This window comes from Pristiophorus japonicus, chromosome 11 (assembly GCF_044704955.1).
Source record: "Pristiophorus japonicus isolate sPriJap1 chromosome 11, sPriJap1.hap1, whole genome shotgun sequence".
NCBI lineage: Eukaryota > Metazoa > Chordata > Chondrichthyes > Pristiophoridae > Pristiophorus > Pristiophorus japonicus.
The window spans coordinates 217,867,961-217,889,751 of NC_091987.1; the positions used below are offsets into that span (position 1 = coordinate 217,867,961).

Sequence of the window (21,791 nt, forward strand, 5' to 3'; positions counted from 1 at the left end):
CACACACTGACTCTCACTGGGGTACAGTCCCACACACACTGACTCTCACTGGGGTACAGTCCCACACACACTGACTCTCACTGGGGTACAGTTCCACACACACTGACTCTCACTGGGGTACAGTCCCACACACACTGACTCTCACTGGTGTACAGTCCAACACACACTGACTCTCACTGGGGTACAGTCCCACACACACTGACTCTCACTGGGGTACAGTCCCACACACACTGACTCTCACTGGGGTACGGGTCCCACACACACTGACTCTCACTGGGGTACGGGTCCCACACACACTGACTCTCACTGGGGTACAGTCCCACACGCACTGACTCTCACTGGTGTACAGTCCCACACACACTGACTCTCACTGGGGTACAGGTCCCACACACACTGACCCTCACTGGGGTACGGGTCCCACACACACTGACCCTCACTGGGGTACAGTCCCACACACACTGACTCTCACTGGGGTATGGGTCCCACACACACTGACTCTCACTGGTGTACAGTCCCACACACACTGACTCTCACTGGGGTACAGTCCCACACACACTGACTCTCACTGGGGTACGGGTCCCACACACACTGACTCTCACTGGTGTACAGTCCCACACACACTGACTCTCACTGGGGTACAGTCCCACACACACTGACTCTCACTGGGGTACAGTCCCACACACACTGACTCTCACTGGGGTACAGTCCCACACACACTGACTCTCACTGGGGTACAGTCCCACACACACTGACCCTCACTGGGGTACAGTCCCACACACACTGACTCTCACTGGGGTATGGGTCCCACACACACTGACTCTCACTGGTGTACAGTCCCACACACACTGACTCTCACTGGGGTACAGTCCCACACACACTGACTCTCACTGGGGTACGGGTCCCACACACACTGACTCTCACTGGTGTACAGTCCCACACACACTGACTCTCACTGGGGTACAGTCCCACACACACTGACTCTCACTGGGGTACAGTCCCACACACACTGACTCTCACTGGGGTACAGTCCCACACACACTGACTCTCACTGGGGTACAGGTCCCACACACACTGACTCTGTGTTATGGATAGAACCCCCTTGTTACTTGTTTTAAACCCTCCCTGCCCCCCCCGACCCAGAGGACTGTGCCCAAGTTAGTTCTTGAGCTGCCGCAGCACAGACACTATTCGAAAGCTGAAAATCTCAAAAGCTCTATCAGTACAGACAGGTCAGTAAGTGTCTGCCTTGTGGTTCGTATCGCTGTGTGGTATGTTACAATCACATTTGAGTATTTAGTTAGGAATAAATATTGACTCCTACTTGCCCATTGGATTTTGATCCATCAGTCCCAACTTTTCCCATGTCCTTCAATCCTTCTCTCTAATTGCCCCTTGGCCCAATTTACATTGCCAGAGCAATGACCTGTGACCTTCCCTTCGATTATCCTTTGTGTGAAAACAGTTCCTCCCTGCCTCCCGTGTTAGTGCCATCTGACTTTAAAAAAAAAATTAGTTCCTGGGATGTGAGTGTCGCTGGCAAGGCCGGCATTTATTGCCCATCCCTAATTGCCCCTTGAGAAGGTGGTGGTGAGCCGCCTTCTTGAACCGCTGCAGTCCGTGTGGTGAAGGTGCTCCCACAGTGCTGTTAGGGAGGGAGTTCCAGGATTGTGACCCAGCGACGATGAAGGAACGGCCGATATATTTCCAAGTCAGGATGGTGTGTGACTGGGAGGGGAACGTGGAGGTGGTGGTGTTCCCATGCGCCTGCTGCCCTTGTCCCTCTAGGTGGTAGAGGTCGCGGATTTGGGAGGTGCTGCCGAAGAAGCCTTGGCGAGTTGCTGCAGTGCATCTTGTAGATGGTACACACTGCAGCCACGGTGCGCCGGTGGTGGAGGGAGTGAGTGTTGAAGGTGGTGGATGGGGAGCCAATCAAGCGGCTGCTTTGTCCTGGATGGTGTCGAGCTTCTCGAGTGTTGTTGGAGCTGCACTCATCCAGGCAAGTGGAGAGTGTTCCATCACACTCCTGACTTGTGCCTTGTAGATGGTGGAAAGGCTTTGGGGAGTCAGGAGGTGAGACACTTGCCACAGAATACCCAGCCTCTGACCCGCTCTTGTGGCCACAGTATTTATGTGATTGTGAGGTCTGAGTGCTGTCTGTGCTCTAACTCACTGCCACTGTGTGCACTGGGGGAGGCTTGACGAGCATTACTGGAAAGACTATGTGTGGGGGGGGGCTTTCCCCGCAGTCTGCAGGTTCCTGTGAATCAAGTTGCCCCCTGACTCAGCGGTGCCTGTGAGCGAACGAACGGGCGGGGGAATTCTCCTGTGCTCACGACCATCACACTCAGTGTGTATTCTGGGCACCGCTGGGTGGGGTGGGGGGAGGCTGAGCTTAATGCGTAAACCTGAGCGAGGGAGGCCCCGTGCCTGGTGGATGCTGCAGGCCGTCAGGCTGGGGAGACTGGGCCATTACACGACAGCTCCTGTTCTACCCACAGATTACACTTCCCCAGCCCCTCCGCCCCCGGCCCCTCCCCTCCGCCCCCGGCCCCTCCGCCCCTACCCTCCCCCTCCGCCCCTACCCTCCTCCAGCCCCTCCCCTCCGGCCCCTTCACCCCCAGCCCCTCCGGCTCCGGCCCCTCCGCCCCCAGCCCCTCCCCTCCGCCCCCGGCCCCTCCCCTCTGCCCCTGGCCCCTCCCCTTCACCCCCGGCCCCTCCGGCCCCGGCCCCGGCCCCTCCCCTCCGCCCCCGGCCCCTCCCCTCCGCCCCCGGCCCCTCCCCTTCAGCCCCTCCGCCCCTACCCGGCCCCTCCCCTCCGGCCCCTTCACCCCTGGGCCCCTCCGGCTCCGGCCCCCCCCGGCCCCTCCGCCTGCGGCCCCAGCCCCGCCCCCTCCGCCCCCAGCCCCTCCGGCCCCGGCCTCTCCCCTCTGGCCCCGGCCCCTCGCCAGTACATTTTCTGTGGCAGTTAATTTTATTATAAGAAACAAACCTTGCAAATATTTAGTACCTTACACAACCTCGAAGTCCTAAAGGGCGTTGCAGCCAATGAAGTACTGTTGGAGTGTAGTCACTGCTGTAATCTGGGAAACGTGGCAGCCAATTTGTGCACAGCAAGCTCCCACAAACAGCAATCTGATAATGACCAGATAATCTGTTTTAGTGATGTTGATTAAGGGATAAATATTGGCCCCAGGACACCGGGGATAACTCCCCTGCTCTTCTTCGAAATAGTGCAGTGGGATCTTTCACATTCACCTGAGAGAGCAGACAGGGCCTCAGTTTAACGTCTCATCCGAAAGACGGCAACTCCGACAGTGCGGCGCTCCCTCAGCACTGCCCCTCCGACAGTGCGCCGTTCCCTCAGTACTGCCCCTCTGACAGTGCAGCGCTCCCTCAGTACTGCCCCTCCGACAGTGCAGTACTCCCTCAGTACTGCCCCTCCAACAGTGCGGCGCTCCCTCAGTACTGCCCCTCCGACAGTGCGGCGCTCCCTCAGTACTGCCCCTCCGACAGTGCAGCACTCCCTCAGTACTGCCCCTCCGACAGTGCGGCGCTCCCTCAGTACTGCCCCTCCGACAGTGCGGCGCTCCCTCAGTACTGCCCCTCCGACGGTGCGGCGCTCCCTCAGTACTGCCCCTCCGACAGTGCGGCGCTCCCTCAGTACTGCCCCTCCGACGGTGCGGCGCTCCCTCAGTACTGCCCCTCCGACGGTGCGGCGCTCCCTCAGTACTGCCCCTCCGACAGTGCGGCACTCCCTCAGTACTGCCCCTCCGACGGTGCGGCGCTCCCTCAGTACTGCCCCTCCGACGGTGCGGCGCTCCCTCAGTACTGCCCCTCCGACGGTGCGGCGCTCCCTCAGTACTGCCCCTCCGACGGTGCGGCGCTCCCTCAGTACTGCCCCTCCGACAGTGCAGCACTCCCTCAGTACTGCCCCTCCGACAGTGCGACACTCCCTCAGTACTGCCCCTCCGACAGTGCAGCACTCCCTCAGTACTGCCCCTCCGACGGTGCGGCGCTCCCTCAGTACTGCCCCTCCGACGGTGCGGCGCTCCCTCAGTACTGCCCCTCCGACAGTGCAGTACTCCCTCAGTACTGCCCCTCCGACAGTGCGGCGCTCCCTCAGTACTGCCCCTCCGACGGTGCGGCGCTCCCTCAGTACTGCCCCTCCGACAGTGCGGCGCTCCCTCAGTACTGCACTGGAGTGTCAGCCTAAATTCTAGTACTCTCGTTTCAAATTCAACCACAACTTTCTGATTTAAAGGCAAGGGTGATGCCCACTGAGCCAGGGCAGACACTCTGTCAATTATCCTAAACAAAGTGCCTGAGGGGCCGTGGGCACCTCGCTGATCGAAGGGGAGTTACTGTCTCGCACCCATTGATGATCGGAGTCTGTAATTGAAAGCCCGCCACTTGTGTTTTGAGGAGTGGTGATCTGGTGCCGGCCGCCTTTAATGTTTGCCAATGTCACCGGCCGGTTGGAGCGAGGTCCCACTTCGCCGGGCCTCCTACAGTCTCAGGTTTGTGCCGTACGGTTTGTGAACTCTGTGGCAAGGGGTTTACAGGCAGCCATTTCCCCGTGTGCCGGTGACACCGATCCGTTCTGAGATGACTTTCCCGTTTGTTTGGTTTGTGTTTTGGAGGGGTGGGGGGGGTTCAGTTATGACATGTTTAGGCCGTGTTCAAAGAACCGCTTTCTGCTTGGCGGAGTGTGTGTCACAGGTAACTGGTGGCAAATGTGGCAAGTCAGAGAGGGAGAGGGAGAGGGAGCGAGAGAGAGAGCGCAGGGAGAGAGCGAGAGAGCGAGCGCAGGGAGAGGGAAAGGGGGAGAGAGAGAGAGAGCGAGCGCAGGGAGAGAGAGAGAGAGAGAGAGAGAGCGAGCGCAGGGAGAGGGAAAGGGCGAGAGAGAGAGAGCGAGCGCAGGGAGAGAGAGAGAGAGAGAGAGAGAGCGCAGGGAGAGGGAAAGGGCGAGAGAGAGAGAGAGCGAGCGCAGGGAGAGAGAGAGAGCGAGCGCAGGGAGAGGGAAAAGGAGAGAGAGAGAGAGAGAGAGAGCGAGCGAGCGCAGGGAGAGAGAGAGAGAGCGAGCGAGCGCAGGGAGAGGGAAAGGGAGCGAGCGCAGGGAGAGAGAGCGAGCGCAGGGAGAGAGAGAGAGAGTGAGCGCAGGGAGAGAGAGAGAGTGAGCGCAGGGAGAGAGAGAGAGCGAGCGCAGGGAGAGAGAGAGAGAGAGCGAGCGCAGGGAGAGAGAGAGAGAGCGAGCGCAGGGAGAGAGAGAGAGCGAGCGCAGGGAGAGAGAGAGAGCGAGCGCAGGGAGAGAGAGAGAGCGAGCGCAGGGAGAGAGAGAGAGCGAGCGCAGGGAGAGAGAGAGAGCGAGCGCAGGGAGAGAGAGAGAGAGAGCGAGCGCAGGGAGAGAGAGAGAGAGAGCGAGCGCAGGGAGAGAGAGAGAGAGAGAGCGAGCGCAGGGAGAGAGAGAGAGAGAGAGCGCAGGGAGAGAGAGAGAGAGAGAGAGAGCGCAGGGAGAGAGAGAGAGAGCGAGCGCAGGGGGAGAGAGAGAGCGAGCGCAGGGGGAGAGAGAGAGCGAGCGCAGGGAGAGAGAGAGAGCGAGCGCAGGGAGAGAGAGAGAGCGAGCGCAGGGAGAGAGAGAGAGCGAGCGCAGGGAGAGAGAGCGAGCGAGCGCAGGGAGAGAGAGCGAGCGAGCGCAGGGAGAGAGAGCGAGCGAGCGCAGGGAGAGAGAGCGAGCGAGCGCAGGGAGAGAGAGCGAGCGAGCGCAGGGAGAGAGAGCGAGCGAGCGCAGGGAGAGAGAGCGAGCGAGCGCAGGGAGAGAGAGCGAGCGAGCGCAGGCAGAGAGAGAGAGCGAGCGCAGGGAGAGAGAGAGAGCGAGCGCAGGGAGAGAGAGAGAGCGAGCGCAGGGAGAGAGAGAGAGCGAGCGCAGGGAGAGAGAGAGAGCGAGCGCAGGGAGAGAGAGAGAGCGAGCGCAGGGAGAGAGAGAGAGCGAGCGCAGAGAGAGAGAGAGCGAGCGCAGGGAGAGAGAGAGAGCGAGCGCAGGGAGAGAGAGAGAGCGAGCGCAGGGAGAGAGAGAGAGCGAGCGCAGGGAGAGAGAGAGAGCGAGCGCAGGGAGAGAGAGAGAGCGAGCGCAGGGAGAGAGAGAGAGCGAGCGCAGGGAGAGAGAGAGAGCGAGCGCAGGGAGAGAGAGAGAGCGAGCGCAGGGAGAGAGAGAGAGCGAGCGCAGGGAGAGAGAGAGAGCGAGCGCAGGGAGAGAGAGAGAGCGAGCGCAGGGAGAGAGAGAGAGCGAGCGCAGGGAGAGAGAGAGAGCGAGCGCAGGGAGAGAGAGAGAGCGAGCGCAGGGAGAGAGAGAGAGCGAGCGCAGGGAGAGAGAGAGAGCGAGCGCAGGGAGAGAGAGAGAGCGAGCGCAGGGAGAGAGAGAGAGCGAGCGCAGGGAGAGAGAGAGAGCGAGCGCAGGGAGAGAGAGAGAGCGAGCGCAGGGAGAGAGAGAGAGAGCGAGCGCAGGGAGAGAGAGAGAGAGCGAGCGCAGAGAGAGAGAGAGAGAGAGCGAGCGCAGAGAGAGAGAGAGAGAGAGAGAGCGAGCGCAGGGAGAGAGAGAGAGAGAGAGAGAGCGAGCGCAGGGAGAGAGAGAGAGAGAGAGAGAGCGAGCGCAGGGAGAGAGAGAGAGAGAGAGAGAGAGCGAGCGCAGGGAGAGAGAGAGAGAGAGCGAGCGCAGGGAGAGAGAGAGCGCGAGCGCAGGGAGAGAGAGAGAGAGCGAGCGCAGGGAGAGAGAGAGAGAGAGCGAGCGCAGGGAGAGAGAGAGAGAGAGAGCGAGCGCAGGGAGAGAGAGAGAGAGAGCGAGCGCAGGGAGAGAGAGAGAGAGAGAGCGAGCGCAGGGAGAGAGAGAGAGAGCGAGCGCAGGGAGAGAGAGAGAGAGCGAGCGCAGGGAGAGAGAGAGAGAGCGAGCGCAGGGAGAGAGAGAGAGAGCGAGCGCAGGGAGAGAGAGAGAGAGCGAGCGCAGGGGGAGAGAGAGAGAGCGAGCGCAGGGGGAGAGAGAGAGAGCGAGCGCAGGGAGAGAGAGAGAGAGCGAGCGCAGGGAGAGAGAGAGCGAGCGCAGGGAGAGAGAGAGAGAGAGAGAGAGAGCGAGCGCAGGGAGAGAGAGAGAGAGAGAGCGAGCGCAGGGAGAGAGAGAGAGAGAGAGAGAGAGCGAGCGCAGGGAGAGAGAGAGAGAGCGAGCGCAGGGAGAGAGAGAGAGAGCGAGCGCAGGGAGAGAGAGAGAGAGCGAGCGCAGGGAGAGAGAGAGAGAGCGAGCGCAGGGAGAGAGAGAGAGAGCGAGCGCAGGGAGAGAGAGAGAGCGAGCGCAGGGAGAGAGAGAGAGAGCGAGCGCAGGGAGAGAGAGAGAGCGAGCGCAGGGAGAGTGAGGAAGAGCGAGAGCGAGCAAAGGGGGAGAGAGAGAGGGAGAGAGAGCGCGAGGGGAGGGAGAGAGAGAGAGAGAGAGAGAGAGAGCAGGGGGGAGAGGGGGAGAGGGAGATAGAGATAGAGATAGAGAGAGAGCCAAGGGAGAGAGAGAGAGCGAGCAGAGCGGAGGGAGAGAGCGAGCCAAGGGAGGGAAAGAGAGAGAGTTGGAAAGCGAGCGAGGTCCTTTGTTTATGCCTGAGATTAGAGCTGTGATCTGAGTGACTGAATTCCACACATATAAATCGTGTAGCGACAGGCTGTGGTTCCAGCCATGAGTCATGCTTTCGTTTGAAGTGAGCGAAGTTGAGGGAGGAAGCTGTGTAGGTGCGAGGATAGCTGCCCCACTCTCTCAATGCGAAGAGGAGAAGAATGAGGCCGTTGTGAGTGTGAGCGATCAGAGTCATATTGCCCACCCAATGTGTGTCGGCAAACACCTGTTGGAAGGGCTGGAGACATTGCGAGTGTGTTGTTAGCTGGTGTAGTGCAGGGCTTGTGGGTGAGTACACCTTGTCTTGATTCATGTAACAAAAGGGACGAGGCTGTGGGAGTGATCCCTGTTTATGATATTTTAAAAATGTGGAGTGTTTTTTTTGTTCAGACAGCTCTTGGGCACTTGCTGCCAATTTTCAAGCTATTAATGTTTATTGAATATAGTTTGTTTGGTGAGACTTGGAGGCTGAAGGATTGTGTTCAGATTCCGTCCACAAAGTGCTGACTGTCCCAGGTCACCGAGTGTGTGTAAAGTTGGATGTTCACAACTAATAATCTGGAACTGCAGTCTCCCTGGAGCCAGGAGTCGTCGCTAGTGGAACGAGTGAGAGTGTGTGTGTGGATTGACCATCTGTGATAGTCCCCTGACCGTGTGAGTGAGTGTGTGCGCACGCACTCTGAGTGTGTGTGTGTTGACCACCCTCGCTCCTGCACCCTCACTCCCACTCCCTCACCCTCACTCCCCCGCCCGCTCGCCCTCCCCCTCCCGCTCCCTCAATATTGATCCAGCTGTGCATTACTAGCTGTTAACTATAAGTAAGCCTGTCCTAGTGATACTCTTGTTTTGGGTCAGTTACGTCGGGAGAGGGCTCTGTCTGTCTCCCACCCACCCCTTCGGAGCCCGTTACCCAGCATGCCAGAGGTGAGGGAGAGCGACAAGGAGCCCCGAGATTACCCCAGCCCTCACTCTGTGTGGGGGGTGGGTGAGGGGACGGCCCCTCTCTGCCAGAGAACTTTCCCTCCCTGGGTTATGTGCTCCCATACACCTTATTCTTAGTAAGTGGGGCCTGCTCACCCTAGACCGCCTCTTCCCCCCCCCCCCCCCCACAACCCCTCCCAACCAGGAAGTGTTGTCCCCCGCCCAGCAAAGAGAGATTACCCAGGATATACGATACAGAAACAGACCATTCGGCCCAACCAGTCCATGCTGCCGTTTATGCTCCACTCGAGCCTCCTCCTGTCTTTCCTCATCTAACTCTGTCAGCATAACCCTCTATTCCCTACTCCCTCAGATATTTGTCCAGCCTCCCCTTAAATGCATCGATACTATTCACCTCAACCCCTCCCTGTGGCAGCGAGCTCCACATTCTCACCGCTCTCTGGGGAAAGAGGTTTCTCCTGAATTCCCCATTGGATTTCTCGGTGACCATCTTATATTACACAAAGTAGGCTTGTATTCTCTGGAATATAGATGGTTACAAGCTGATTTGATTTTTTTAGGATTTTGAGAGGGTAAATGGAGAGAAACTTTCTGATGGGGACGTCTAGAACAAGAGAACATAGCCTGGGAATCCGAGCCAGGCTAAAGGTTGGGAAACACTGCTTCCCACAAAGGGTGGAAATTTCTCCCACAAAAATCAGTAGATGACAGCTCAGTTAATAATTTTAAATGTGAGATTGTTCGATTTTTGCTGGCCAAGGATGTTGAGTGACATGGAGCCAGGGCGGTGGATGGAGTTAGGGTACGGAACAACCATGATCTGATTGAATGGTGGAACAGGCTCGAGGGGCAGAATGGCCTCCTGCTGTTCCTCTGACCCGTGTTTACAATTGACCGAGCCCAGCCCGTCAACTTGCTCCGCGCTCTGATATTTTGTAAAGCTGCGATTTGTCAATGATGCGTGGCTGACCTCGCTGTGAGCACGCGGCAATGGGCATGGTCCCGCGCAAACCGCTCACCGTTGGCAGTACCGCACGTGCGCAGAAATTTAACAGGGCCGCGCGTTGATACACAGGCCGGGAGAGGTGGCACGGAGCTCGCAGGGAACATTGCGCTCGCCATGCGATTACTACCGGCAGCAACCCGCGGGAACTGTGTGGTGTGTAATTACAAACTCACTTTGCTTCTATTTCTTTTAACCGTTGCAGGTTTTCTGAAAACAGTTTGAAAATAAAACACGAGACGGAAATCCGGATCCCGCCCGTCCCCTCGCCGAAACCCGCAGCCAATCAAATGCACCCGGACAGTAAACTGACCAATCACAGCAAGCCAGTCAACAGCAGTGCCCCGCCCCCAAATGCGAGCCAGGGAACGCCCTGCGGCCTGGGGTCAAAGTCCGCGGGGACGGGCGGTCACAGCGGAAAGTCCAGTCAGATTTCCCCGGGGAACTCTGGGATGAAATCCGGCCAGAACTCGGTATCGAACCTGGGAGCGCTGAAGGGGAAGGTGAAACGGGAGAGGAGCATCTCGGTGGACTCGGGGGACCAGCGGGAAGCCAATACGCCGGTCATCGACACCGAATCCAAAGGTGGGTTCGTGCTGGAGCGGTGACGGGGCAGAGAGAATTGGGCGCCGAGCTCCAAAGCTCCGGAAGATAGGAACAGCAGGCCCCTCGAGCCTGCTCCGCCATTCAATCAGATCATGGCTGCTCCGTGACCTAACTCCATATACCCGCCTTTGGGTATATGGTGTACACACTGCAGCCACGGTGCGCCGGTGGTGGAGGGAGTGAGTGTTGAAGGTGGTGGGTGGGGAGCCAATCAAACAGCCTGCTTTGTCCTGGATGGTGTCGAGCTTCTTGTGTTGTTGGAGCTGCGCTCATCCAGGCAAGTGGAGAGTGTTCCCACACTCCTGACATGTGCCTTGTAGATGGTGGGAAGGCTTTGGGGAGTCAGGGGTTGAGACACTCACTGCAGAAGATAAGGCTTCTTCGACAGCACCTCCCAAACCTGCAACTGTGATCACGCTCCTGTGAAGCGCCTTGGGACATTTCACTATGTTAAAGGCGCTATATAAATGCAAGTTGTTGTTGACATTGGAGCAGAAGTTGAGTTCAGGATACAGATCTGGAATTCCACTGAACTCTGGGATTTAACGAGAGTTCGAAAGACTGAACAGGCTGAGGGGTGAGCTGATAGAGGCCTTTGAAATTATGGTTTGATTGGGTAGACGTAGAGAAGATGTCTCCACGTGCAGGCAGAGAGGCGGAGAGGTTTAGGGAGGGAGTTCCAGAGCTCGGCCCAGGCAGCTGAAGGCACGGCCACCGATGGTGGAAATTGAGGCTACGCAAGAGGCCAAAACTGGAGGAGCACAGGGACCTTGGAGGGTTGCCGGGCAGGAGGAGGTTACAGAGATAGGGAGGAGTGAGGAGGCCACAGGGGGATTTCAACAGGAGGATGGGAATTTTTTAATCGGGATGTTGCTGGACCGGGAGCCAATGTAGGTCAGCGAGCACAGGGGGTGATGGGTGAGCGGGACTTGATGCGAGTTAGGACACGGGGCAGTGAGCACATGGGGTGATGGGTGAGCGGGACTCGGTGCGAGTTAGGACACGGTTCAGTGAGCACAGCGGGGTGATAGGTGAGCAGGACTCGGTGTGAGTTAGGACACGGTTCAGTGAGCACAGGGGGTGATGGGTGAGCAGGACTCGGTGTGAGTTAGGACACGGGGTACAGGGGGGTGATAGGTGAGCGGGACTCGGTGCGAGTTAGGACACGGGGCACAGGGGGTGATGGGTGAGCGGGACTCGGTGCGAGTTAGGACACGGGGCACAGGGGGTGATGGGTGAGCGGGACTCGGTGCGAGTTAGGACACGGGGCACAGGGGGTGATGGGTGAGCGGGATTCGGTGCGAGTTAGGACACGGGGCTCGGACTAATGGGTGAGCGGGACTCGGTGCAAGTTAGGACACGGGGCTCGGAGTAATGGGTGAGCGGGACTCTGTGCGAGTTAGGACACGGGGCACAGGGTGATGGATGAGCGGGACTCGGTGCGAGTTAGGACACGGGGCAGCGAGCACAGGGGGTGATGGGTGAGCGGGACTCGGTGCGAGTTAGGACACGGGGCAGCGAGCACAGGGGGTGATAGGTGAGCAGGACTCGGTGCGAGTTAGGACACGGGGCAGTGAGCACAGGGGGGTGATGGGTGAGCGGGACTCGGTGCGAGTTAGGACACGGGGCTCGGAGTAATGGGTGAGCGAGACTCTGTGCGAGTTAGGACACGGGGCTCGGAGTAATGGGTGAGCGGGACTCGGTGTGAGTTAGGACACGGGGCAGCTGGATGAGCTGAAGTTGAGGGAGGGGGCACTTTGCCAGCACCAATTACAAAGGCCCTATTTATGATGTATTAAGCGCCAAGTATTTCAGGCGGCCCCAGAAGGGCTCCCCATGTCCGTGCCCTTTTAAACGGCTCTGCTGATTTCTGATACAGTTGGTTTTGAAGCCATTTCAATCAGCTGTTCACACCTGGGAAAGTGCGATCACCTTCGTGGTGAGATTGTGGCTGTAACTGTGAACAAGTAGGACAGGCAGTTGGTGAATTGAGTTCGCCTGTTTCTCGGTTACTTCGCTGTTTGGATTTGCGTGGCCACCGCGTATAAAGCTGGAAACTCCCATTAACACCAACACGCCCGCTAAACACAGTGGGAACTGTGCCAATATTCCCGGAGCCTCCCACTCCCTGTGCAGTAATCCAGAAACGGCTCCATGTCCTTCCAATCTTAACATATCAAGAAGATTAAGAGGAGTTCTCCCCAGTGTCCTGGGGCCAATATTTGTCCCCCAACCTGATTATTTGGGCATTTATCTCATTGCTGTTTGAGGGAGCTTGCTGCACACACAATGGCTGCATGTCCGCTACATTACAACAGCGATACATCTCAAAAAGTGCTTCGTTGTAAAGCGTTTGGGACGTCGTAAAAGGCGCTATAGAAATGCAAGTCTTTCTTTCTCAGCTGCCCACTTGCTCACCTCATCACACCCACCTCGCCCTCGACCCCCCTTGCCCTCTCCCCTCCCCCCCTCGCCTTCACCCCACTCCCTCGAGGAACCAGCACTCATTCTCCCGAGCCGCTCACAGATCCTTTCTTGTAAATTGTGTTTTAATCAGTGACCCTCCCTCAGCATCTACTCAGATAATCGGAGAAATGAATCGTAGAGATAAACGGCGAAATGGAATGAACCTGGAGCATTGGCATCGCCTCAGACTCGCCCCGTCCAACGATCGCTCAGCCTCCTCACTCCTGGGTTTTGTTGTGAAGAGTTTATGGAGATTCCTGAAGTGGTGGTGTGGGAAGGAGCTCCGCAGTTTGGCGCACACATTATACAGAAGGTGGTGAATGCTGCCCCGTGGGAGGTGCTGCCGTTTGCCGGGGTTCCTGCTCAAGAACAGCATCGAACTCAGCGGCGAGGCTTCCTGCAGTCGAATAGCCAGGGCTCACATGTGAAAATGACTTGCATTTATGCTGCGCCTTTCATGACCTGAAGGCATCCCAAAGCCAATTTGTAGCCTCTGTTGTAAGGTCGGCAACGCAGCCATAATTTACGAACAGCAAGATCCCATAGAGTTTTTTGAGGTTGTAACTAGTAGAATAGATAAGGGAGAACCAGTGGGTGTGTTGTATTTAGATCTTCAGAAGGCATTCGATCAGGTGCCACACAAGATGTTATTGAACAAAATTAGGGCTCATGGGATTGGGGGTAATATACGAGCCTGGATTGAGGGTTGGTTAACGGACAGAAAACAGAGAGTAGGAATAAACGGGTCATTTTCGGGTTGGCAGACTGTAACTAGTGGGGTGCCGCAAGGATTGGTGTTTGGGCCCCAGCTATTCACAATCTATATCAATGATTTGGATGAGGGGACCAAATGTATTATATCCAAGTTTGCTGATGATACAAAGCTAGGTGGGAATTTAGGTTGTGAGGAAGATGCAAAGAGGCTTCAAGGGGATATAGATAGGCTAAGTGAGTGGGCAAGAACATGGCAAATGGAATTTTGGGCCCAAGTTTCGGGCCGCGCCTAAAACGGCGCAGCCCGGACCTGGACGCCCGTTTTTCGCGTCACAAAGTGCGCCTAAAAAAAACTCACCTATTCTCCGGCTCCCTGCAGGCCCTCTGGAGCTGGGCACGGCACAGCACGAGCTGTGGGGGGCGGAGCCAGGTCCCTGCGCTGAAAACAGTGCCGGGACCTCTGCACATGCGCGCTACAGTGGGCGCGCATGTGCAGTAGCTCCATGCACCCAAAACTGTGGGAGGGGCCCCGAAGCACGCAGCCCCGAGCCCTGGCCGAATGGCATCACTGGGGCTGCGTGGATAAGGCTCACCTCCCCGGCGACCCGACCTCCGCTCTCCACCCCCATCCCCATCCCCCCCCCCCCCCCGGGGACCTCCGCCTCTCCCTTCCCCAACTTCCGCGACCCGATGCCACCTATCTGTAAATCCAGCCCGAAGTCTTGGGCCTGGCCGTTCAGCCTCCTTCCCTCCCTCCTCTCTTCTTCCCTCCTCCTCTCCCTCCCTCTCTCCTTCCCTCCCTCCCTCCTCTCTCCTTTCCTCCCCCCCTCCTCCCTCCCCTCCTCCCTCCCCTCCTCCCTCCCCTCCTCCCTCCCCTCCTCCCTCCCCTCCTCCCTCCCCTCCTCCCTCCCCTCCTCCCTCCCCTCCTCCCTCCCCTCCTTCCCCCCCTTCTCCTCCTCCTTCTCCCCCTCCCCCACATCCCCTTCCCTCGCTGTCAGAAACATAGACACTGACAGACAGAGAGTGAGAGAGACACGCACTGATAGAGACACACTGGGGGTGGGGGGCGTCCCAGCACGCTGTTGGAGGACTCCCGATGCTGCAGTCGGTAAGTAGAAAATGTTTTATTTATTGATTTTTTTAATTTTATTTTTTATTAATTTTTTTTGATTGATTTATTGATGTATTTATCATTTATTATTGATGATGGCTCTTTATTTGTAAAACTGAAGTGTTTAATGTTTGTAAACTTCCCTTTAAACCCCCCCCCCCCCCATTCCCTACGCCTGATTTTCTAAGTGTCGACAAGGTTTTTCTGAGCGTACAAAAATCTACACTTACTCCATTCTAAGTTAGCTTGGAGTAAGTTTTCACTGCCTAAACTTTCAAAACAGGCGTAAGTGGCCGGACACGCCCCCTTTTGGAAAAAAAAATCTGTTCCAAACTGAAACTGTTCTAACTGACTAGAACTGGAACAAACTAAATGCCGAGAATTGCAATTTCTAAGATACTCCATTCTAAACCAGTTGCTCCAAAAAAACAGGAGCAACTCAGGCCGAAACTTGGCCCCATAATGTGGAGAAATGTGAAGTTATCCACTTTGGTGAGAGATTGGGAAATGTTGGTGTTCAGAGGGACCTGGGTGACCTTGTACACCAATCACTGAAAGTTAACATTCAGGTACCGCAAGTGATTAAGAAAGCAAATGGTATGTTGGTCTTTATTACAAGAGGATTTGAGTATAAGCAATAAAGACGTCTTACTGCAATTATATAGGGCCCTGGTGAGACCACACCTGGAGTACTGTGTACAGTGTCGGTCTCCTTACCTAAGGAAGGATATACTTGCCATTGAGGGAGTGCAACGAAGGTTCACCAGACTGATTCCTGGGATGGGGAGATTGTCCTATGAAGAGAGATTGAGTAGACTAGGCCGATATTCTCTAGAAATTAGAAGAATGAGAGGTGATCTCATTGAAACATACACAATTCTTACAGGGCCTGACAGGGTAGATGCAGGGAGGGTGTTTCCCCCGGGCTGGGGAGTCTGGAACCAGGGGTCACAGTCTCAGGATAAGGGGTCGGCCATTTAGGACTGAGATGAGTAGGAATTTCTTCACTCAGAGGGGGGTGAATCTTTGGAATTCTCTGCCCCAGAGGGCTATGGAGGCTCAGTCATTGAGTATATTCAAGGCTGAGGATCAATAGATTTTTGGATATTTAGGGAATGAAGGGATATGGGGATCGGGCAGGAAAGTGGAGTTGAGGTCGAAGATCAGCCATGATCTTATTGAATGGCGGAGCGGGCTCGAGGGGCCGAATGGCCGACTCCTGCTCCTAATTCTTATGTTCTTATAAACGGCCATGTGATAATGACCAGATAATCTGTTAGTGATGTTGATTTGAGGGATGGATATTGGCCCCACGACACCGGGGTTTTGTTAACTCACTGACGGGGCAGCAAGGGTTAACAACGGGCGACCGGCTCCCGATTGAAATGGCCGCGGGAGTGTTTATTCGTGCCGCTCTCCTTTGCCAATACTCTTCTCTGATTGGCCATAACTCGCCAAATGATTGATCGGCCCAGAACAGAATAAAGTCGGGCTCAAGATTAACAGCAGACCATTGGCCTTGCCCAGCACTGCACAGACACCGATTGTATCCAACAACCGCCTGCATTTATAGAGCGCCTATAATGTAATCAGACACAATTTGCACTGAGCCACATAGAGACACATTGGGACAGGAGCTTGGTTTTAAGGGCCATGTAAAGGAAGAAGAGGGAGCAGTTCAGGGTGGGCCTGCGATGGGTGTCCACCCAGCTTTGTGACGGGTGGCCGAGCTTCCTAAACTTCAGCAGTCAGTGTGTCAGCGACAAATTCAGTTACACTCCGCTGGGACCATCGTCAATGTAACGAGGTTTATACAATTGGTGTAGCCAGTGACCCGAGCCACGAAGCCCACAGCTCAGTCCCACCCCCCCCCCCCCCCGACCCCTAACCCCCAGACAGCTCAGTCCTACCCCCGACCCCCATTCAGCTCAGTCCCACTGACCACCGACCCCCAGACAGCTCAGTCCCACGACCTCCGACCCCCCGACCCCCAGACAGCTCAGTCCCACCGACCCCCGACCCCCAGACAGCTCAGTCCCCCCGACCCCCAGACAGCTCCGTCCCACCCCCCCGACCCCCAGACAGCTCCGTCCCACCCCCCCCGACCCCCAGACAGCTCAGTCTCACCGACCCCCGACCCCCAGACAGCTCAGTCCCCCCGACCCCCAGACAGCTCCGTCCCACCCCCCCCGACCCCCAGACAGCTCAGTCCCCCCGACCCCCAGACAGCTCAGTCCCACCGACCCCCGACCCCCAGACAGCTCAGTCCCACCGACCCCCGACCCCTGACCCCCAGACAGCTCAGTCCCACCGACCCCCGACCCCCAGACAGCTCAGTCCCACCGACCCCCGACCCCCAGACAGCTCAGTCCCACCGACCCCCAGACAGCGCCATCTTACTGCCCTGTTATCCGCATTCTCATTGAAACACACAAAATTCTTACTGGGATTGGCAGGGTAACTACTGAGAAGGACTGCAACAAATTACAGGGGGACATTAATAAACTTGCAGAATGGGCATATAATTGGCAAATGAAGTTCAACACAGATAAATGTGAGATATTACACTTTGGGAGGAAGAATAGGGAGGTCGCTTATTACTGGGAGGGTGTGAGTCTGGGTGGGGTAGAGGAACAAAGGGATCTCGGATACAAATACACAAATCACTAAATGTTGTGACACAGGTTAGCAAGGTCGTAAAAAGCAAACCAAAAACTAGGGTTTATTTCCAGAGGGATAGAATTGAAAAGTCGGGAAGTTATGCTAAACTTGTATCGAACCTGGATTAGACCACACTTGGAGTACTGCGCACAGTTCTGGTCTCCATATTATAAAAAGGATATAGAGACACTGGAGAGGGTGCAGAGAAGATTTACGAGGATGATACCAGAAATGCGAGGGTATACATATCCGGAAAGGATGAACAGGCTGGGTCTTTTTTCTCTTGAAAAAAGAAGGCTGAGGGGTGACCTAATAGAGGTCTTTAAAATGATGAAAGCTTTTGATAGAGTGGATACAGAGAGAATGTTTCCACTTGTGGGGAAGAGCATAACTAGAGGCCATCAATATAAGATGGTCACCAAGAAATCCAATAGGGAATTCAGGAGAAACTTCTTTCCCCAGAGGAGGAACTCGCTGCCACAGGGAGTGGTTGAGGCGAATAGTATCGATGCATTTAAGGGGAAGCTAGACAAACATATGAGGGAGAAGGGAATAGAGGGTTATGCTGATAGATTTAGATGAGGAAAGACAGGAGGAGGCTCGAGTGGAGCATAGATTGGTTGGGCCTATGCTGAGAGGATGTTTCCCCGGGCTGGAGTGTCTAGAACCAGGAGGCACAGTCTCAGGATAAGGGGTCGGCCATTTAGGACCGAGATGAGGAGGAATTTCTCCACACCATGGGGCCTGTGGATGCTCAGTCGTTGAGTGTATTCAAGACTGGGAGCGATAGATCATTGGACACGAGGGGAATCGAGGGAGATGGGGATCGGGCAGCAGGGTGGAGTTGAGATTGATCAGCCATGATCTCATTGGTGGAGCAGGCTCGAGGGCCTTGTGGCCAACTCCTGCTCTGAACGCTTGTGATCTTAAAGCACTGGGTGCAGTACTGTCCTATAACGGTGCACGGACCCAGTGCTAATCCCCAGGGCTGATGGTTATCGAGAAGGAAGGGGCACGATGCTCCTGTGAAGATGTATTTAAACCTTGAGCTGCTGGCCTCTGGCGGGGAATCGATTCTCTCTGTGTGTGAAAGGTGATCCTGTGGGGCGGGCATTCCCTGGCCTGGGATTAATTGTTGCTGTTTGTGTTTCTCTGACAGTAGACGGAGCCCCACGGAGCAAGAGGCGTTGTGTTCTGGAACGGAAGCAGCCATACAGTGGAGACGAGTGGTACTCGGGCCCAGACAGTGAGGACGAGGATAAATCCGGAGTGGCTGCTCTCAGTGAGTGAGGCTGAAGGGACCGTTTCAGCAAACGCCTTGTGAAAACCAGTCGCTTTTAACCATTGTTCAAACTAACAATTCACTAAAATCTTGCTCCTCGTTTCTAAATTTCCTTATTACACAGGAACAGGAGGAGGTCCATTCAGCCCCTCGAGCCCGTTACCATAGGAACAGAAGGAGGCCATTCAGCCCCTCGAGCCTGTTACCATAGGAACAGAAGGAGGCCATTCAGCCCCTCGAGCCTGTTACACAGGAACAGGAGGAGGCCCATTCAGCCCCTCGAGCCCGTTACCATAGGAACAGAAGGAGGCCATTCAGCCCCTCGAGCCTGTTACCATAGGAACAGAAGGAGGCCATTCAGCCCCTCGAGCCTGTTACACAGGAACAGGAGGAGGCCCATTCAGTCCCTCGAGCCTGTTACACAGGAACAGGAGGAGGCCCATTCAGCCCCTCGAGCCTGTTACACAGGAACAGGAGGAGGCCCATTCAGCCCATCGAGCCTGTTACACAGGAACAGGAGGAGGCCCATTCAGCCCCTCGAGCCTGTTCCACAGGAACAGGAGGAGGTCCATTCAGACCCTCGAGCCTGTTACCATAGGAACAGGAGGAGGCCCATTCAGCTCCTCGAGCCTGTTACACAGGAACAGGAGGAGGCCCGTTCAGCCCCTCGAGCCTGTTACCATAGGAACAGAAGGATGCCATTCAGCTCCTCGAGCCTGTTACCATAGGAACAGAAGGAGGCCATTCAGCCCCTCGAGCATGTTACACAGGAACAGGAGGAGGCCCATTCAGCCCCTCGAGCCTGTTACACAGGAACAGGAGGAGGCCCATTCAGCCCCTCGAGCCTGTTACCATAGGAACAGAAGGAGGCCATTCAGCCCCTCGAGCCTGTTACCATAGGAAAAGGAGGAGGCCCATTCAGCCCCTCGAGCCTGTTACACAGGAACAGGAGGAGGCCCATTCAGCCCCTCGAGCCTGTTACACAGGAACAGGAGGAGGCCCATTCAGCCCCTCGAGCCTGTTACACAGGAACAGGAGGAGGCCCATTCAGCCCCTCGAGCCTGTTACACAGGAACAGGAGGAGGCCATTCAGCCCCTCGAGCCTGTTACACAGGAACAGGAGGAGGCCATTCAGCCCCTCGAGCCTGTTGCACAGGAGCAGGAGGAGGCCATTCAGCCCCTCGAGCCTGTTACACAGTAACAGGAGGAGGCCCATTCAGCCCCTCGAGCCTGTTACACAGGAACAGGAGGAGGCCATTCAGCCCCTCGAGCCTGTTACACAGGAACAGGAGGAGGCCATTCAGCCCCTCGAGCCTGTTACACAGGAACAGGAGGAGGCCATTCAGCCCCTCGAGCCTGTTACACAGGAACAGGGAGGAGGCCCATTCAGCCCCTCGAGCTTGCTCTGCCATTCAATTAGATTGTAGTTGATCTGTAGCTTAACTCTATTTACCCGCCTTGCTCCATATTCCTTGATGCCTTTCTCCAACAAAAATCCATCAATCTCACTTTAGAAATTTTCAATTGACCCTCAGCCTCAGTGGCTTGTTTGGAGGAGGGAGGGGGACGGGAGGGAGGGAGGGAGGGAGTTCCAGGTTCCCACGGCCCTCTGTGTGAAGTGCTTCCTGACATCACCCTGAACGGCCTGGCTCTAATTTTAAGAATGTGCCCCCTTTTTCTGGACTCTGTCGCCCCCATTCCCCCCCCCCCCACTACCAACAGAAATAGTTTATCGCTACCCGAGAGTGAACGCCGTGTCATCAGCAAACTTGGATATATGGCTTGCTACGTCTTCATCTGAATCCTTAAACCTTTAACTTTCAGCTCATCCAAACTTCATTCCCCCCCCCCCCCCCCCCCCCCCAATCACGTTCTCTGCCCCCATGCCCCCTGTTCCAGTGTCTGGGGGTAATTGTTGGGGTGCAGCGTGGGGGAAGGACTGAGGCTTGGATTTAGCAGTGTGTAGTGCCATCTGGTGGCCGCCCGCCCGCTCACTGCCAGCACCAGGGACTCACTAACACTCGCCCCCTGCCCCTCTCTTCCCCCTCCCTCTGCCCCTCTCTTCCCCCCTCCCGCTGCTCCTCTCTTCCCCCCTCCCCCTGCCCCTCTCTTCCCCCTCCCCCTGCCCCTCTCTTCCCCCTCCCCCTGCCCCTCTCTCCCCCCTCCCCCTGCCCCTCTCTCCCCCCTCCCCCTGCCCCTCTCTCCCCCCTCCCCCTGCCCCTCTCTCCCCCCTCCCCCTGCCCCTCTCTCCCCTCTACCCCTGCCCCTCTCTCCCCCTCCCCCTGCTCCCTCTCTCCCCCTGCTCCTCTCTCCCCCTGCCCCTATCTCCCCTGCCCCTATCTCCCCTGCCCCTATCTCCCCCCTCCCCCTGCCCCTCTCTCCCCCCTCCCCCTGCCCCTCTCTCCCCCCCTCCCCCTGCCCCTCTCTCCCCCCTCCCCCTGCCCCTCTCTCCCCCCTCCCCCTGCCCTCTCTCCCCCTCCCCCTGCCCCTCTCTCCCCCCTCCCCCTGCCCCTCTCTCCCCCCTCCCCCTGCCCCTCTCTCCCCCCTCCCCCTGCCCCTCTCTCCCCCCTCCCCCTGCCCCTCTCTCCCCCCTCCCCCTGCCCCTCTCTCCCCCCTCCCCCTGCCCCTCTCTCCCCCCTCCCCCTGCCCCTCTCTCCCCCCTCCCCCTGCCCCTCTCTCCCCCTCCCCCTGCCCCTCTCTCCCCCCTCCCCCTGCCCCTCTCTCCCCCCTCCCCCTGCCCCTCTCTCCCCCCTCCCCTGCCCCTCTCTCCCCCCTCCCCCTGCCCCTCTCTCCCCCCTCCCCCTGCCCCTCTCTCCCCCCCTCCCCTGCCCCTCTCTCCCCCCTCCCCTGCCCCTCTCTCCCCCCTCCCCCTGCCCCTCTCTCCCCCCTCCCCCTGCCCCCTCTCTCCCCCCTCCCCCCTGCCCCTCTCTCCCCCCTCCCCCTGCCCCTCTCTCCCCCCTCCCCCTGCCCCTCTCTCCCCCCTCCCCCTGCCCCTCTCTCCCCCCTCCCCCTGCCCCTCTCTCCCCCCTCCCCCTGCCCCTCTCTCCCACTCCCCCTGCCCCTCTCTCCCCCCTCCCCCTGCCCCTCTCTCCCCCCGCCCCCTGCCCCTCTCTCCCCCCGCCCCCTGCCCCTCTCTCCCCCCGCCCCCTGCCCCTCTCTCCCCCCTCCCCCTGCCCCTCTCTCCCCCCTCCCCCTGCCCCTCTCTCCCCCCTCCCCCTGCCCCTCTCTCCCCCCTCCCCCTGCCCCTCTCTCCCCCCTCCCCCTGCCCCTCTCTCCCCCCTCCCCCTGCCCCTCTCTCCCCCCTCCCCCTGCCCCTCTCTCCCCCCCTCCCCCCTGCCCCTCTCTCCCCCCTCCCCCTGCCCCT

At 57.6% G+C, this 21,791-nt stretch overlaps 1 protein-coding gene across 1 annotated transcript in view; it reads left to right on the forward strand.

The window, feature by feature from the left end:
- Positions 1-21,791, forward strand: part of bcl9l (bcl9 like) — a 115,557-nt gene that overhangs the window by 73,391 nt on the left and 20,375 nt on the right. Inside the window, 2 exon segments of the mRNA XM_070894552.1 lie at positions 9,793-10,172; positions 18,305-18,427. Of these exon segments, the coding sequence (XP_070750653.1) occupies positions 9,793-10,172; positions 18,305-18,427 (503 nt within the window).